This window comes from Papio anubis, chromosome 13 (genome assembly GCF_008728515.1).
Source record: "Papio anubis isolate 15944 chromosome 13, Panubis1.0, whole genome shotgun sequence".
NCBI lineage: Eukaryota > Metazoa > Chordata > Mammalia > Primates > Cercopithecidae > Papio > Papio anubis.
Window position 1 is genome coordinate 14,537,388 of NC_044988.1, and position 19,839 is coordinate 14,557,226.

At 40.6% G+C, this 19,839-nt stretch overlaps 1 protein-coding gene across 1 annotated transcript in view; it reads left to right on the forward strand.

Moving 5' to 3' along the window:
• The window catches only part of RASEF (RAS and EF-hand domain containing), a 77,045-nt gene extending 57,889 nt beyond the window's left edge, over nucleotides 1–19,156 (forward strand). Inside the window, exons 13-17 of the mRNA XM_003911850.5 lie at nucleotides 246–327; nucleotides 1,570–1,684; nucleotides 5,710–5,829; nucleotides 8,241–8,317; nucleotides 15,951–19,156. Coding sequence (XP_003911899.1) covers nucleotides 246–327; nucleotides 1,570–1,684; nucleotides 5,710–5,829; nucleotides 8,241–8,317; nucleotides 15,951–16,056 — 500 coding nt within the window. The 3' untranslated portion in view covers nucleotides 16,057–19,156. The remainder of the gene's footprint in view (nucleotides 1–245; nucleotides 328–1,569; nucleotides 1,685–5,709; nucleotides 5,830–8,240; nucleotides 8,318–15,950) is intronic.
• The last annotated feature ends 683 nt before the right edge of the window (nucleotides 19,157–19,839 follow it).

Consider the following 19,839-nt stretch of genomic DNA (forward strand, 5'->3'; position numbering starts at 1 on the left):
TTCCCTTGGCTCATAAATTAAATCATTCTCCAAATCAGCCAACCTGCAGATGGTGCCTCTGCACACACGTGTGGTCTGACTTGCCATTCCTATTTGAAGGTCACTCTCCTTAAAGGTCATGTTCATTCTTCCCTCCCTGGCTGAGCTGTGGCTTATTGGCTTTTGCCTCATCTAAAGAGGGCTTGAAAGTAAAAAGCCAATGGAATTATTTACATCATGCTCTCCACTCTCATGTTCCTTTTCAGGAGTTGATTTCCAAATGAAAACCCTCATTGTGGATGGAGAACGGACAGTTCTGCAGCTCTGGGACACAGCTGGTCAGGAAAGGCAAGTGCTTTCCGCAGCGCTGTGGGCTCTCCTGGGTTTGCACTAACAAGCCTTGCAGGCCACTTGATGTTCTTCATACTCAAAATTCTATAATTATAATATACTTTATAATTATATGCATAATTACATGTATAATTATACAGTGTATTATAACTGTAAAATGCTTATCTTTTCGCACATCTTCTCCTCCTTCATTTACCTATGACTGCTGTGAGAAGAGGATCTTTAAGCTTCTTTTGAGCCGATGTTCAGTTGAGACAGAGTGTCCTTTGCTAACAAGAGAGGCAGCACTTTTGAGTGCAGTGACAGCCTGAGGAGCTCCCTGGCTGTAGAACAATAAATGATGGAGAAGAGAACCAGTCAGCTCCCCTTGATTAAGGGCAGAGGCACAAACCAGATAGCGGACTCGCATCTGGTGATGGCAACTTACCTTGCATTCCTCACCGATAAGCAGAGCATTCAGCACCAATTTTAATCTTGTCTAACTCCTTGGGAACAAAATCATTCAGTCGTTCAACCCATAAGTATGGGATGCCTGCCTCTGTGCCAGGCATTATTCAGCGTGCTAAGATTCAGTGGTGAACAGACAGGCACGAATGCCCGCCCCCATGGCACTCATATTCTCTAGCAGACTGGGAATTTCAACATTTAAAAAATATCTGTGGTTGACATGACTGTATTTTTAAAGTACTTGTAAAATATTGCACTGGGTTTCGAGTTAGGGCATGTGTGTTGAGGTGTGCTCTTCCCACGGCAAATCCCCTGACCCCCATGTATGTAAAGTCCTGGTATGTTACGGCATTCCACACTGGTAGTTCCTCCACCCACCCACCCACAACACTCCCTGACCACCACCACCAAAAATAAGTATTCTCTAGTTTGTACCTCCTTCCAGCCTCCTCTGTCCCACATGTGGCTTCTGGTAGCTTGTTGCTGAGGTTGAAATTTTTGGAAACTGTGCTCTCAACCTTGCCCTGGTTATGCTCTGGGGATTGTAGACATTTTTGGGGTTGTTTGGTAGGGAGAAGGATTGGATTTTCTAAGTCGGTCACCCAGACTCTCATCCTGTTACCTTTCTTTGGGTCATTCGAGACCTTTGAAATGGCTATTTCTCAGTCGTATATTGCAGTGAGAGTCTTCTCAATTTGGGGTTGATTTTAGAAGATGAGAAAAAATGAGCATAAAAGAGAAGAAGAATGAGGCAACACAAACTGACTGATTATGCGGTTTTCTCTTTCTCAGATTCAGAAGTATTGCCAAGTCTTACTTCAGAAAGGCAGATGGTGTTTTGCTGCTGTATGATGTTACATGTGAGAAAAGCTTTCTCAATATACGAGAATGGGTAGATATGATCGAGGTAAGAAATCACAATGGAGAAACAGAAAATTACACGAGGAAGTTTCAGGCCATCTTGGAAAATGCTGTTGCTCTTCTTTGTCGGAATAAACTTGATTAGGAACCGTTGATCCAAGCCATCAGGAGGAATTGGATGCTACAGGCAGAACTGGCCACATTCATCTCTTCCTCAGGATGTGGGCACGTTTCCCTGAAGCCAAGGACACTAATGAAGGAAGTTTTGGGGAATAAAACTTCTAGGTTTTCTTATAGATAAAATCAGAATCCCATTGTAAGCAAGTAAAACTCCAGATAGCCTAGGAAGAAGCTATTACAAACAAGGAGATGGTGTGGTTGGGTGTGTAGTGTAGTTGAGGGCATGTAGGGGTGTCCACGGGCATGGGAAGTACAGGTGAAACACCACCTGGATATGAGTGTGTGTCAAGGTTCAATTTGTATGGGAGCTCTCTTCTCTTCTCAACCTTATTCTGGTAGCAATTTGGGATCTTTAGATGTCTCAGGGTACTACCGAAATACCAACTGGTATTTTAAATATGAGCGTAGCTTCTGTGCTTTCTGTGGTTAAATAAGATGATGTCTTTCACCTGAGGAATGTTCCTGTCCTCTGTTTTCATGGTAAATAATTTTGAAAAGTAGGAAATGATGTTGACCCCATTTAGCATGCTGCCAGCCGTTATTAACATAACACTACAGTTCAAGCTATGGTTCAGCATGCTGTCTTGAAAAATAAAAGTAGCGGCTAATACAACTTTTCAAGTAAGTATATTATCTATAATTTAAGCAGGCATTAAATTGCAGTAGTGGCTGCACAGAGGACTGGTTGCTGTCTGATCTCAATTTAGCTTCTGGCATTATTGTTCACTTTCTAACTAAAGAAGTAATGTGAGAAATGACTGATTGCAATTGGCAGTAAGACTTTAACAGTGATAAATAAATATGCACTGTGTTCTACCAACTTATCATGACTTAAAATGATTGTAAACACAGTGAAAGTGTGTTTACATTTATGTAACATTTTTACTTCACAGAATTTCCCATGTTATAGTCGTCTCTCTAGCATCTGAGAAATGAAATAAAAAACATCATCCTAATATTTTGTGAGAAAGTTGAAGCATAGAAAGCATAGGTAGCACTTACTTATTTAGTGGTTAGGAATAGAATAGGGGCTCTGAAGCATAGAAAGCATAGGTAGCACTTACTTATTTAGTGGTTAGGAATAGAATAGAGGCTCACACCAAACCTTCTGATTCAACAGTGGTTGTCGTTTTGATAAAGCACCAGCGTGAGCAGAAGATTACTTGAAGAAGCCTCTGACCTCAAGAAGGAATCCCAAGGCCTGTAATTCCAGCACTTTGGGTAGTCAAGGCAGGCAGATGGTTTGAACCCAGGAGTTCAAGACCAGCCTGGGCAACATAGTGAGACCCCATCTGTACAAAAAATACAAATATTACCTGGGTATGTTAGTATGGACCTCTAGTCCCAGCTACTTGGGAGGCTGAGGTGGGAGGATCATATGAGCCCTGGGAGGTCGAGGCTGCAGTGAGCCATGATTGTGCACTGTACTCCAGCCTGAGTGACAGAGCGAGACCCCCATCTCAAATATAAAGGAATCCTAAGGTGTAATTAGAGCATAGAGGAGTGGAGGCTACGCAGATGAACAAATGGAGATCCCTGGGATAGAGCAGTAAGTCCAGAGAATAACAGATAACCCTAACTCATCCATATTAGTGTTTAAAATCCACAGCAAAATTGTTTTATTGTTGACATTTTTGGATTAGTCTTTATTTAAAATCTTTGGGTTATGCCGAAGAAAAGGAGGCACAAAAGCCTAGAGCAGCCACAGCGAAATAACCCTTATGTCAAGTGGCGCACTGCCATAATTTGCAAAGCACCTTCACGAGCTAAGATATCTTTTCTGCCACTGGTATCACCTTTTCATAGGGTCTGAAAAGGAAGAAAACTGTAGAAGAGATGAATTCTTAAATTTGTTCTGGATGAAAAATTAGATACTACTAATGGCGTTTGACTTTCACCTTAGAAAAAGAGTGGGCACAGTGAAGTTTCTCCATGGCTTACTCTTTCTAATTTGAGGAAATCCTGCAGGGACAGTTTATATGGCTACTGTAAATATGGGTAGAAATGAGTGGTGTGATCACCTGGATAGACCAGAGGATTGAGAAGCAGTAGACTGTCAGCGGTGAACAGACCCTCTTAATTAATAATTGATACACTTCGATGGAAAACTGCTGAGTTAAAAAATCTTGTAATAGAATTATGGATAAAGTAAAATTATAGCCATTTATTTATCTGGCATGAATATTTTATTGATTGAATATTTGGGTAAAAGCTGAATGGAGATACTTGAGATGTAAGATCTCTTCCCAACTTTAACACATTTTGACTATCTACCCGGTTCCTGTGTAGCAGTCTAGGTTCTCGGAATATATCTGTTAAGAAAACAGAGCCCTATCCTTATGGAGCTTGTGTTCTAGTAGGGGAGACAGATGAAAAGCAGCAAACATAGATCAGTAAATGAAATGATATGCTAGAAGGTGATAATGTTATAGAAACAAAATGAGAGCGGGTTGAAAGGCCTGACGATGAGGAAGTGGGCTGCTGTTTTCATCAAGGCAGCCTCACTGCGAAGGAGATATTTAAGTTGAGACTTGAAGGAGGTGCCCTTTACCTCTGTGGCTTTGAGGCGTCATTTAGATGCCTGGATTCTTGGGCTTACTGAAATGAATATTTGACTAATAACTTTCAAGTGATGCCCCTTGCATCCTGAGATCATTAAAGAAGACAATTAACTAGCACATGAATGAGTGAAACAGCTAATTTTGGAGAAGGCCATTCATTCCCGTCTTTCCTTTGATTTTATTACACTCTGGAGCCTTCTGTCCAAGGAAAGTTGCCTGAAGAGAAAGGAAGTCAATTACAATTTCATGTTGCGGCACGTTTTTTGATCCTGCATCAGGAATAGCCCCAAACCCAATGAGTATGCAGGTATCTTTAGTCACTGCAAAGAGTAATTTCCACATGTTTTCCTCAGGGCTGCCACTTCTCTTATTTAGGAACCAGAAACTTGTGTTTCTGTGCTAGTCAGGTTGTCTTCTTGTATTCTCATCATAGCCTGCTGAGGTGGGGTATGCCCTCATTCAGTCCTTCATTTTACAGACAGGGAGACTGCAGCGGAAACCTGCGGAGACTTGCCTGATCTCACACAGCCAGTGGGTCCAACTGGTGGAGGGGTGGGTCTCAGACTTGACTCTGCCACACTCATCTCACATTCCATGAGTTCCACTGTGACTCTGGGACCCTGTGACCATTGCATAGGCTGACATGGGAGCCTTATCTTAGAAACCATTACTTTGAAATATTGGTCCTTGACTCTTTCTTAGAAAAACGTTGACCTTCAGGAGTTTTATATTTTGATTTTGTTGTAAACCAGAGAGCAGTGAGTGTGGAACTTCCAAACTGCCTTTTTGTTTCATTATAGCTGAAGAATTACTGTGTGTTTTATAACTGTAATAATGAACTTGACTTGTGATCACTAGTGTTTGAAGTAACAATTGTAGAAAATTATGTGGGCACCACAGCCAAATATGATTCTATGGTCATGCCTTTTGAGTTTATATTGACTTGTTGTGCTCTGTGTGCTAGAGATAAGAAATTAACAGATATGTGTTTCCTTTGCCGTAAAACTGATTAATCCCGGTGCCATTTAGCCTTTTCATTAACCTAAGGATGGGGCATTGTATAGAGGCCAGGGTTATGGAATTAGTTTGGACCCAGGCCCTGACCCTTATACCTTCTTATTTAATGTCTCTGAATTTCAGTTTTCTCTTCTATAAATGGGAAAATGTATGACTGTTTTTAGAGATGCGTTGGGGTTTAAAGATATCCTCTATATAGGATTTGTCACAAAGGGGGCAAAGGGAAAATGGTAATTGCTGTTGCTGTTGTTCTGTGGTCAGCGTAATGTGTCCAGTGTTTGATGTGTGCCCCATTTTTCTTTCTTCCTGGTAGGATGCAGCCCATGAGACTGTTCCCATCATGTTGGTAGGAAACAAGGCTGACGTTCGTGACACTGCTGCTGCAGGGGGACAAAAATGTGTCCCAGGGCACTTTGGAGAGAAACTGGCCATGGTAAGAGTGAGGAAGCCTCAGAGTTGGAAGAGAACATAGGGGTTTGATGGCTTTGAAGTCAGTGACCTTTCACTTTTGTCTACCTTTGCTTGAGAGGTCCTTTGACAAACCTCCCCCATCTGAGGCATCTGTCCTTAACACAGGCAGAACTGCCATGACTCCCACTTCTTTTATGCCAAGGATTAAGTCCCTTGGGAAAGTAAAACAATCACATAATCATTTTCTCCCATTGAGTATCATTGACAAAAAGGAACCTACATAATCCCATCATCTTCCTCCTCCCTCTCACCTAGTTCCTAGAAACCTTCTCTAGTCCTGGAATCCAAGTAAAGGAAGAAAATGGTGTCCTGTTTTGAAAAGATAGCTTCGGTTTCAGAGGGTTATAATGCCAAAGGTAGAAGATGGTACAGTGTCTCACCTGTGTGGAAGGGAATTGGAAGACTTCTTCTCTAAGATTTGTGTCTAGTTGATATGAAAAATCATTCCCATATACAAATGCATATGCATTTTGGGGTATGCATTTGTATACAGGAATAAACTCATTCCTATTCAGATTGTTGTCATGGGCAGTGTTTATTCTCCCATCGGTGTCATCTGTCATCATGTCAGAATGCTACCTGGCTCTCTTCTGACCTGTCTTACCCATACAAGTACTTAGATGCACTTTGGGGCAAATAAATTCATATTGCAGCAGTCTGATTTGATGTTGATAGTGTTGTCTGTCGTCAGCACCAGGAAAGAACTACTCTGTAGCATATGTATGTGAACTTCAAAAGGAAGTTTCAGTTTTAATATTTTAAGCTGGAATAATCGTTCTTGTTTTAAAATTTAGAACTGCACACCAAATGTGATAAATGTCAAAACTAGGCAATGAAATGCAGAAGTGATTCATTCAATCCATGTTTATTGGTATTTACCATGTAAAAAACCACTTCATTATGTGCTGGGCCAAGAGCAGAGAACACAGCAAACAGTCCTTGCCCTCGTATTGTTTACTATCTGAGGGAGACAGATGTTAAGCTCATGAAATCCACATGCTAGACACGGTCCCACACAGCCACTTTGAGATCTAGTTCTTCTTGGCTGCCTGCCAGCGTTATTCCCTCTCCACGATTTCCCAAAGTTTGCTTCTTTATGCATCTTGTGACCTCCACAGTCCTGCATCCTCAAAGGCAGTCTCTGTTTCACCCCATATCGCCCTGGATGTAGAGGTCAACACCAGCACTGACGGTTTCTACCGGAAATGCATTTGCTTTGTGGTGTTTGCAGATTTTGTATGGATTTGTGGGCTCATGGGTAAAGTTCCCATTGTGGCATTTTTCCCCATTTCCTGGCTTTTCTCATTCTCTCTGTTCTAGAGCAAGTATCACCTCCTTCCGTTGTCCCACACAGGACTGTTTAACCCACACCCAGGCCCACAACACTTAGTTCTCCTTTATTAAGAGAAAACGTCTTCAGCTGGTCAGACAAAGATACACAAAAATAACTTGAGCAATTATAATTGTGGCAGTTGCTGTGCAGGAGGATCAGAGAGTGCTCGGAAAGTTTACGATGGGAAGTCCTAATACAGACTTTTCAGGTTAGGAACGACTGAATCTTAACTTCAAGGCAGCATTACCTAAAAATCCCAAAAGTAGGTAGGTGTCAGACTGGTGGAGGGTGGAGGGAACCTAGGTGATGGGAAGAGCAGGTGCAAAGGTTCTGAGGTGCGAAGGCTTTGCAGACACTGGAGAATTGGAGGAAGGCAGAGGAAACTGCAGCTCTGTGAGTGAGGGGGGATGAGTGAGGTGAAAGGTGAAGCTCGGAGCTTGCCTGGGGCCACGTGAAGCTGGGCCTCATTGGCCATGGAAAAGCATTTGTACGTTATCTAAAGAGGAACAGGAGGCATTGAAAGATTTGAAGCAGGAGAGTGACATGATACCATATGCACTATGGCTGGGAGGTTGCATAATAGAAGACTAGAGCGTGTCCTTTGGTTTCAGCAAACATGGAGGCTGCTGGAGCCAGAAAGGAAAAGTTAGCGGGAAGGAGGGTGTGTTAGCTGCTGGCCAAGAGGAAACAGACTCTTGATGGACATTTAAATCCTGAGTGGTTATCTTGAACTCATTTTTATCTGTCTCGGAATATTTGATAAAGAACATTTGGTAGCATGTGTTTTGACTGTTGGAAAGAAAAACCTTAAAACATGAAATGTTCTATTTTTTAAATGTAAAGTAAAAATCCTCCAACTAGGAACTGTTCCTGGAGTAACTATGCTTAAATCATTTTCTTTGTAAGTACGGGAACTCTGAATTCAGTTTCTTAGCTATTAGTTACTCTTAGCATGCTCAGTAGGAACTGATTTTAAAAGCTAAAATTTCAGGAAACTCAATGAAGGGCTTCATTTAATTGTGTATATTTCTTTTCTACAGACGTACGGGGCATTATTCTGTGAAACAAGTGCCAAAGATGGTTCTAACATAGTGGAAGCTGTTCTGCACCTTGCTCGGTAACGTTTGGGAAAATGGATGTAGGACTGAATTTTCGCTTGTTGCATATGTCACATTTCTTGTCCAGAATGTGCAGATGGAATATATGCGGGAAAACACTCTCTTATCTTTCAGTCATGGTGGGAGAAATAAATATGTGGATATTATAAAAACTGGCAACGTTGCTGTGAACACTGGCAAAATATCTTTACTGCCAAACAAAAGAGGTGCATCTGAGGTGTCGTTGACATTTCTGAAAAATGTCACCACAAAGTTAATAGTTGACTTGTATGAATCATTTCCAGGAACCAGATTTTATACACAAGGGACTATTATGAATACAACTGTCAATTATGATATTTCCCCGGGCAAAAGGGGGGAAAAAACAAAGCAAATTGTATGTCATGCCAGTTAGAAACACTTTGTCAGAATTATTACCTAGGTAATTATTAAGCTAAAGCAATAGTGTTAATAATAAATAACATTTGGGAAGTACAATAGAACGAAAATGGCATCATTAAAGAACTTGGATATAAATGTATGTGGTTTAATCCTTGAAGTAATTCTTAGGAAATAACATTATACATTAGATTTTTCCCTTCTACCTAGTTTTCTGCCATAAATGAAAAGATTATTATTTACTGGCCTAAAGGGATTAAATATCAAAAAAGGAAAAAAATCAAAATGTACATTACAAAATTCAGAGCAATCATCTTTAATTGCAGACAAAGTTAAAATATAACTTTAGGCATGTCATTCTTTTTCTGATTATTTGTAAGGTTTTATAAGAATCTCAATTTTAGTATGATAATTGGCCTCTTCTGCTGGTGAACATTGATGGTTAAAATACTTTGCAATATCTTTAATGCTGTTTTTCAATTAATGACTTAGGGCCGGGTGCAGTGGCCCATACCTGTAATTCCAGCAGATCCCATTGGTTTCAGCAATATGGAGGCTGCTGGATCCAGGAAGGAAAAGTTAGCGGGAAGGAGGACGTGCTAGTTGTTGGCCAAGAGGAAACAGATTCTTGATGGACACTTAATTCCTGAGTGATTATTTTTATCATTTTTATGAGAGGCAAGGCAGGAGGATCACTTGAACCCAGGAGTTTGAAACTAACCTGGGCAACATAGTGAGACCTTGTCTCTATTAAAAATATATATATACACACACATACACACACACACACACACACCCCTATATATATATATATATATATATATATATGCACACAAACATACACATATGCACATTAATGACTTGGCATTTATAGTGCTTAATAAAATAGAGTTCTATTAATAGAATGTTTGGACTAGGGCCACGTGATAAACTATTGCCCTCACTTAAGAGAATCAGGATATGGACTTTGGGTGTCCTGCTTGGCATTAGTTTGTGGCAGGCTTGGCAGATGCCCTGTATTCACACTCAGAGTCTTTGAACATTTCCCTCTTTGACATCAGTCCAGGAAAGATAGCCACCTCCCCCTACAACACTGGAAATCATTTTTGTTTCAAGCAAAAACAGTGCTAACCTTGAATGTGCCCTAGCACATTTTTTCCTTTTGCAGTAGGCTGTTTTGTGCATCTCTGTAAAGGAATACCCAAGACTGCAATTTATAAAGAAAATAGGTTTAATTGGCTCATGGGTTCTGCAGTCTTTACAGGAAGCTTAGTGCTGGCATCCGCTTGGCTTCTGGTGAGATCTCAGGGTGGAAGGTGAAGGGGAGCCAGCGTGTCACATGACGATGGAGCGAGGAGTGGGGAGGGGCTACACTCTGTTAAACAACCAGATCTCCTGTGAACTCAGAGCGAGAACTCACTCATCACAAGGGATGGAGCTATGCCATTCATGAGAGATCCACCAGCTTGATTCAATACCTCCCACGAGGCCCCACCTCTAACACTGAAGGTCAGATTTCCACATGAGATTTGGAGGGGACAAACCTCCAAACCATTTCATCTTTTAAAAGAAAAAAAAAGCAAATATTTGAACACTCATACATTCAACTAAATTAGATGGAGTTTCTTGGGTTTTTTTGTTTGTTCGTTTGTTTTTGGCTGTGAATAGTAGGAGAATCATGGGCTAATATCACATTCGTGAAAAAAGAGTCAGAGTAAAACTTTTATCTATCGGGTTGAATAACGGATTCCACGCACTTGTGGGTACACAGGGAACACCAGCTGTTTGGCCAAACAAGCTACATTCAGTAAAGAGGGGAGTGTTCAGTAAAATGCAGAATTTGACTTCACTAAAGATCAAATAACTGTTGAATTGTGAGGTTTTTACTTTTCAAATGGTTGTGTTGGTGTTTCATTCATATGTTGCTGAGAACTGCTGGATGGAAGTGATCTAGTTGCTGGGGCAGATGGCAGCAGGGAAGGATCTGCAGGTCTTTGGAGCATCCCTGGGATGCCTTAGCCTTGGTCAACGGAGCACTGCATTGCTGCTCCCATGCAGCAGTAATGGATGCAACGGGTCAAGCCTTGCATGTGGTTACTGGCTGCTCCCCAGCATATTGGAGGATTATGGTGTCACGAGGCTCCAAGTTCATTCTTAAATCTATTTCTAAATAGCTATGAGGTCTTGAACAAGTCCCTGTCTTTCTTTTGGCAACTCTAATTTGTAAAATGAGGGAGGGGGCCGAAGAAAATGACCTCAAAGGTCCTTTCTAATTCTAACAGTCTGTGACTCTAACAGTCTGTAGACTCTATATGTGACAGCCTGTACTCCACTGAATATCTTAATCACTGTTTAATGCTCAATTGTCTTCTGGGGTCATATTAAAGTTAAATGGTTCCAAAGTGCCCCGGGGAAGAATCGATCTCTTTATTATGTCATAAAGATGGGAGAGGCTGTAAGTTTCCTTTGACTTTTTCCCCATCTGCTCCTATGAGGCATGTTGGGTCAGCCAGGTGTTGGCCCTGCTTACAGTGAAGCTTGGACACTAGCTTGTGTGTGTTTACTTAAAACAACTGGTATGCAAAAGCATTTTGATAACTAGGTTATTTCAGCTGCATAATGGATAGGTTATATTTATTTTAAAAAGCTTTAGACAAGTAAAGAAATCAGATAAGCTTCTTGAAAATCATTTCGCATAGAGGTTTTTGTTTTATTGTTATTGCATTATGGCCTGGCTTTGGGCTTCTAGTGATGTTAGTGATGTGTTAAATATAAAAATTATAAATAAAGCAAACATGTGAAGACTTCAATTGCTTTATACTTAGCCTTCAGATTTGTTTATCAAATTACCCAACCTTTAAATGGAAATGTTATAGTCTCCGCAGGTAAAATTATCATTTGTTCAAATTTTACAACCTTGGGAAATTTATGTATAATGCAAAACATGTATGTTCTCAATTTAGATTTCATAGGGCGAGATCATATAATGGCATAAAACTAGGAGAAGGTATGGGTTTGCACTGTCTGAAACAATTTATTTTTAAAGGGATGCCATAAATATTTGGTTAACAACCTGAACTACTCTGCATTTTCTTGGAAAATCTCTCAATCCCAGGAAGAGTTTCTCCTAGAAACGCAGTTTCCGTGTAGTGCTGATAGGCTGTCGTTCATGACCATTGTCCCATTAGCAAGTAAATTTGCCATCACCAGAACCACAGGCTGTAAACATTTTGCAATAGATTCAAGTTCAAGAGCCATTTAATTATCAGTTGCCTGAACTTGGAGAAAACACAAAAAAAACTTAGGCTGATGTATCAGTTCAGCATCAGAGCTGAGCCCGTTGGGTATAAATCTGTCCATAAGACTTAGCCATTTAAACTGCAGTCGTTAAGCGTATGGTAGATTTTGGTGAACCCTAATTTTCCCAGCCTTAAATCTGTTTTAGATGTTTGGCATTGTATCTTTACAATTTCCTTAAAGTGGAGCATGCCTGCATTTTTGGCTGAAGGCCAGATGAAAGTGTGGGTATATACTTTCCCCCTTAATATTTGCTTTCAGGTTCAATAATGTCTGCATTATGGGCACTGAGCATGTGCATAGTCCCATGCTGTGTTCAATAGAGACATCAAGGGATTAAAAGACTGGCCTTGCAATTTAACATTACAGAAAAAAAAATGACGATATATGACCAGGCAGCTATATGGTACGTGGCTGATAGAGGCCATTGGATCTACAGGAGGAGAGAGATGTGAATTGTTCAGTGAAGATGCTATGGTTATTGTACCCATTTTACAGATGAGGAAATTGGAAATTAGAATACTTAATCAGCTTGCTCAGTGACACAGCTAGTAAGTGGCAGCGTGAGGACTCTTCGCCACCAACCTGGATCACTGGCTTGCTGCTTAAATGTTGGTAATCTCATGGTCTCCGGCTGTTGTCTCTTTCTTTTCGCTCTCTGTCTGCCTATATCTTCCATTCACACAGCTTCTGGAACCATCTCTACCTGGTAACTTCCAGTTTTTGTATTTTTTAACCCCCCACCTCTTTGTAAAATTCCATAAGCCTAGAGTGAACTCCCCACTGGAAGCTCCATAGCCATGGTGACTCTGCATATCCAAATCCTAGTGTGTCCATGTGGCTTTAAACGTGTTCCTCAGTCTGCATTCCCTTTCTCAAGAGTCTACCAAAATTACAATTAAACAATAGTCACCTGGAGTCAGTCTTGATTCCTTTTCTCTCTTGCTTCACGCCTTGCCTCCAGTGGCTTCTGAAGGTCGTCTTTCAGTCTCTTTTGAATCCATGCGTTTTTCTCCCTTTCTCCCTTTTTCTGCTTTGGTTCAGGCCTCAAAATTCCCTACCTGGGCTAGTGCAAGAATTTCTGCCTCAGAGTTTCTCTAATATCAGTTCATCCTCTACCGTGTAATCAGGTAATCTTTATAAATAAAGATCCAGTTAATATTTACTTTCTTGCACCCAACCCCACATTGGTGTCCTACCGACAACACAGAGTCCCAGCTCCTTAGCATGTGGCTGATAGCCCATCACAGCCTGATATGGTTTGACTGTGTCCCCACCCAAATCTCAACTTGAATTGTATCTCTCAGAATTCCCATGTGTTGTGGGAAAGACCCCGGGGGGAGGTAATTGAATCATGAGGGCCGGTCTTTCCTCTGCTATTCTTGTGATAGTGAGTAATCTCACGAGATCTGATGGGATTATCAGGAGTTTCCACTTTTGCTTCTCTCTCATTTTTCTCTTGCTGCCGCCATGTAAGAGGTGCCTTTTGCTTCCCTCCATGATGCTGAGGCCTCCCCAGCCATGTGGAACTCTTAAGTCGAATTAAACCTCTTTTCCTTCCCAGTTTCAGGTGTTTTTATCAGCAGCGTGAAAGCAAACGAATACACACCCTGACCGCAGCTACCTTTCTGGTTGCATTTCTATCTCTTTTTCCCAAATGAATGATAATCTGTAGACACAGTAAACTTCATCCAATCATGGCCAAGCTCTTTTATGCCTCTGCCTTTCTGCATGCCGTTCCCTGCACCTGGAATCTCCTTTTCTGTTCTTTCAAAAGCTCTCTCCAATATCAAAAGTCTCTATGAAGCCCCATCTCCGTGAAGCCCACAACACATCTGTGGGCACAGAGTGCATCTGTGGTAGCTGCTGTCTCAGGACCATGAGATTATTTATTTAGACATCTGACTCTCCCTCAACGCTCACTAGCTGAAGGTCCCAGAGCCTGGCATAAGTTGGGCATTTATTCAATGACAGAATGACCGAGATTTTGCATTTGGAAGTTGTGTTAATTTTCCATTGTCCTTGTAACAAACTCCCACAGATGTAGAGGCTTAAATAATGCAAATTTATTATCTGACAATTTTGGAGGTCAGCAGCCTGAAATGAGTCTTCCCGGGTGTTTGGGTTTCAGCTGTGTCTCCTCCTCCTTCTCCTGAGTCTCTGTTGCCTCATCTGTGAGGTGAGAATAGTACTACTCACCCATCTCCTGTCGGGTCTGTGTGTTTGGGGTATATATCAAATATGAAAAACATGTATATTGTATTTACCAGCTGGCCTACAGCTAGAATGAGCTTATTTTTTTCCCTGCTGAGATGTCCTCTTTCCAACTGACAGTGCAGTGGTTTTCAAAAGGTAGGATTTATCGGCACCTTCTGCAGCTATGCTGGCCAGTTTGGTAGCCACTAGCCACTCCCAATGTGGCTAATCCAATTCAGATGTGCTGTATGCAATCAATATAGACTGGATTTTGAAGGCCTTCGACACATTATCTCATTAATAGTGTTTTTATTGACCACATGCCGGAATGACCATATTTTTGCTATACTGGGTTAAATAAAATATATTAATAAAATTAATTTTACCTATTTCTTTTTACCTTTTAAAAATCTGGCTACTAAGTAATTCAAACTGACATGTATGGATCCCATTGTATTTCTGTTGAGCGCTGTGGCTCTGCTGGAGACACACAGACTCCTGGTAGTTTCAGTTAAGTGCTTCATCTTAAACCATCCCAAAATGTAGTTGCCCAAAACAACCACCAAATTTTATTTCTCACAATTGGCAAAGGTGGCTGGATCTCAGCCAGAAAGTTTCCCGACTGCTCTTGTGTGGGTATCTCCTATGTTTGCAGTCAGATGGCCACCAGGGCTGTGGCTCGGGCTGGATGTCAGCCACCAGGGTGCTTCTCCTTGTGGCTTCACTCCATGTGGCATCTCAGTCCCCAGGGCCACTCTGGTGGCCTCTCTCCATTGAGGAACCCTGGACTTCTTGAACCCTAGACTTCAAAAGGCGTAGCGGTTGATGCAGCCCCGCATTATAAACACTTGGGCTTAGAAGTCACAGAATACCATTTCCTCCATATTCTATTGGTCAAAGCAGGTAGAGAACCCGCTCTGACCAAGAGGGTAGGGAGGCAAACCTTCACCTCTTGATGGGAGAGGCATCAGGCACTGACAAGGAAGGGCAGAATTATTTGGGGCCATCTTGGGGAGGCACTCATCTCGCCCACAGAGATAGCCATTCAGCTTGTCTAAGGTGAGACTTCTGGTCTTCATATTTCACAAGCATCCCCAGTGGCTACACCTGGAAGGATACTTCCTTAGGGGGTTTTCATAACATCTTGGAGAGTAAGACCTTTTTTTGTGAGTCTTGCCTCTAGCAGTTAATACTGGAAGAAACGTATAATGACAGAAAAGGATGGTGATAAATCCATTGTTACCTCCATGATCATGTATAATTAAAGCATGGTTATAAAATCACCGTTGCTTTTGTTAAGCTCAGCAAGCATTACATGAAGCTGGAAACCAGGTTCCAGAGTGTTAAGGAGCAAGCTGTGTGTATCGCAGGTTCTGCAGCATCCTGAAACCTTGGAGACAGTGAGAGGAGGAGGGTGTGTGTGTGTGTGTGTGTGTGTGTGTGTGTGTGTGGCGCCTGGCGCTCAGAAAACAGGAGCTGGAGCCAGCCTGTGTGGTTTGAATCCCACTTCTGTAGTCATGTGACCTAAGGGAACTGTCTTAACCTCTGTTTGCTCTCATTTCCTCACATACAAAATGGGGCACAGCAAATTTATATGGTTCTTATGAAGATTAAGTCAACACCTATAAAGCATTTAAAACAATGTCTAGAAGGCCATGCAGACACTCAGCATGGCTATTTTTATTTCTACAGAACCATCTGTGGCTTAGTTTTTATACCTCAGTAATCCTCTCTCTTTCTCTCTCTCTCTCTCTCTCTCAGAGAAGTGAAAAAGAGAACTGACAAGGATGACAGCAAATCCATTACCAATCTCACCGGGACCAATTCCAAAAAGTCACCACAGATGAAGAATTGTTGCAATGGCTAAGTCCCAAACATCCTTGACCTGTGAAGTCTTCATTTCCAGAATACTGAATTTGTGTGACTTATTTGGCTGTTGACAGAGTGGCATATCCTACTGACACTGTCATATGGAGAGTTACAGTGCAGGAAACCCGAACCCTGCTCTCAGGTCCCTCTGGAACTTTGGCTCTTCTTTGTTTTGTCTCAGTGAGTGGTTTGGGCCCTCTGGTTAAATAGACTAGTCATGTCCTTACAGGTCTTAAAAGATAACATGTAAATGTTTTCTAAAATGGTAAAAAAAAAAAAAAAAAAAAAAAAAATCACATGCTCACATCAAAGCTGTAGAGGAAACTGACATAATTAGATTCATGTGGTAGCTGAATTAGGTTACCCACGAAGTCAGCATTTAAATATTTGATATTAAAGTTCTAGTAAAAAGGGGTTCTCATCCTAGGTTTGCTGTTAACTGGCCTTGTGATCTTGGACATGTCACAAGCCCATGTCGGATCTGTTTCTTCATCTGTAAAATGCACAGCTTGCCCTCAAAGGCCTTGCAGCCCTTGGCACCTCAGATTCTGTAGGAAGCAGTAGGAAGGAGAGTGTGGCGGCCCACAGCTAATAATAAGAACTGTGGTTATTCCTGCTTTTTAAATATTGGAGTATTGATTTTTCTCACTTCTGAAATAAGGACAGAATTTAATTGAGAAAAAAAATGGAAACATCTATTTTTTATGTATAAAGAAACATGCTTGAGACAAAAATAGTTGTATATAAAAGAGGATATTTCATAATCTCAGAATAGTTGCAAAGCCCATTGTTTAAATTTGGTGTTAAAAATTGTAATGAAAACATGGAAAGCCACATACTGCTGAAAGCACAATGCCCAGGAAAGTTGTTACTCTTCACTTAAGGGAGTGGTTGCCAGGGGCTGAGAAAGGGAGGACAGGGTATGTGGTTTCTTTGAGGGATGATGAGAATGTTCTGGAATTCAAATAGAGGTAATAGTTGCATAACTGTTTGAATATACTAGGAACCACTGAATTGTATACTTTGAAAGGGTGAATTTTATGGTTGTGAATTATCTCACTAAAAAAAATACTAGTACTTAGAGTGATTTAACATGTTGCAAAATGAAAATATCCCTGCTGATTTCAAACCTTCCCATGGTTTAGAAGCGTAACCTGTAATGTAATCCAAGTCCCCTAACTCCCTAGTTGCTAACATTAACTTCCTTAAGTAATAATCAATGAAAGAAATACTATGTATGGTTTTGAAATAACGTCTTTAAAAGAGGAATTGCCATTAGGAAAGGTGAGTCAGGGTCCTTTGTTTAATGTGACTAGTCCCTCATCATCACCAATGACCTGGTTGGGCCTACTCTCCTTCCAGAATCTGCATTGCTTCCCAGACGTCCCCACTGAGATGTCTCTAAGAGCCAAAGGAGTCAACACCTGAGCCTAGGGTGGGGCTACAACACAGAATTCTAATTTACTTTGCTTCATCTAGGTCCAGGCCCCAAGTCGCTTCCTGAAGGAACTTAAAAAAAAATAGCTGTTATTTATTGTATTATATAAGCTAAAAACACTTATTTTTGTTGAATCAAAACAATTCCATGTAGCAATACTTTTTCTGTTCACGATGTTTGTGATAGAACCTTATATTCCGCAAGCGTCAGTTTTTTAAAAAATGGGAATTGACCAGATATGTTACAGGCAAAGATTATAAACAGCTACAACATCATTTAACTTTTGTAAACATACCTTCTCCCTATTGAAGACATCTGATATTTTTGCTGGAAAGTTGGATCTATCCTCAGCAACTCTGCCATGAATTCCTGTTTCCTGGTTCCAGAAAAAGAAAAGATTACATTTCTAATCATAAAGAATGTCTTGCGTATGGGAAATTTTTCAAAATAAAGGGGGTATTATTTATGTGGCACGACGAAGCAAAAGTTTTGCCATGGCTGTTTGTCTTAGTGGCATCTTTTGATGAGATTGGTGAGATTGGATCTGATATAGATGCTGATATATGGGACACATGTTTAGGTTTTGGTGCAGTTGCACAAAACTGTGTTAGTTTATATGTTACTGTGTTGCCTTTATTTATTCTCTCCAAAGTGTCTCTTTTTATTTGTTTTACAATCTGTAAAAGAGTATACCTGTAACACAGAAGTATTTTCATAGTCTTTGTCTCTGGATTGTCCCGTCAACGTACCCGACATTGATGAGATTACACCAGTGCCTTTGATCATCAACCAATCGTCTTTAACTATTTGAGCCCTGATAAATATTTTGGTAACATCATCCAAATTAGAGACTTAGAGCTCTGGTTAGCAATCATGTTTCAAGAGAAGCTTCTTAATGTATGCTGCAGTGCTGGGAGATCCTGATTATTACCAGCGTTTTGATTTCATGAAGGTGTTCTCAAATTTAAAGCACATTTTCAGTAAGAACAAAAATATTTAATGTTTTTATCTTAGATTTAATACATTTGCATATTACTGTTGAAGTTATTCACCTTGTCCCTGTTTTTCTTTAAGAGCTTTTAAAATCACAGTTACACTATAGTCCTTTATAAAATGTATCCTGATACATTGTAAAATATTTTAATTTTATTATGGAAAATAATGTTGGATAAGGAGATATTTTTCAGTGTTAACTTTTAGCCCATGCATTTTCATAATTTATTTTTTTCGCTTGCTGCTTTGTATGATATATGTGACATTTGATTATTTAATACTTCATGTGATTTGCATAAACCCAAGTTGCACAGCCCTCCTGCTGAAGATAAAATTGAGGTTAAAGATAAAGATTTATTTTCATATTGGTACAGTGATTGGCTTCAGAGTGATGATTTTTGTGAGCTTTTATTGTATGTGTGTGTAAGAAATTTCATATGTATATATTAAGTAGGCCTCTGAGTATTGAATAATTGTTTTATGATTTTGATTTATATGGTTTACATTTTCATTGTGTGGGCCATATTTTGTTTATACTGTTTATTTCTCTTCAAACCATTAATAATTATAAAAATAAAGTGTAATTTTTATAGCAATGCAAATGTCTAAGGAACTACAAATGTTTTCTACATTGTAAATTCAATAAAGCTTGCTTCCTTTGGCCTTTTGACTGTTTCCTTCAACTTTACTGCAGATATCCCTGAAGTAATTTTAATTCTAGGATGTGTCTGCCTGAAACCATACCTCTAAAACACTTGCCTTTTCTGGCCATGGTGAGCCGAGTTTTGGGAGAGAAGAATACACGCCTGGTGTTCAGTGCTGTGGCACAGACAAGTCATCCTGGCCAACGGGGCAGCAGGTAGACCAGCCTGGGGCAGGACAGCCAGGAATAGTGAGGCTTTTGTAGAAGAATGTCCGTACTCTGGCCATCCTCATGTCCTCTGAGGAGTTAGACCTTTTCCGTGATTCTCACCCCTTTCTTTCTACCCCCACATTCCCATGCACCCCAGTAGGCTGAGGCTACCTGCCCTCACTCCTATAGTACCTTTTTAAAATTTGTCAACATCCTTGTTGCCCTTATACTTATTACATAGACAGATGCCCCCTGCCCTTAGCCACTTTGTCTGCTACCACCTCCCTTCTGTTGTGTGCAGTGCTTGATACTTTAATCATCCTAATTGTTGAATGGATGGTCAAAGAATTAACTAGTTAAATAAGGTAGGCTTTGCAAAGAGTGTCTGCCAACACCCCTACCACCACCAACACACACACATAGACACACATACATGATGATGATGGACAATATAAGTAAAAGGCAGTCTAATGTCCATGGTTATGAGCTCTGAGGCC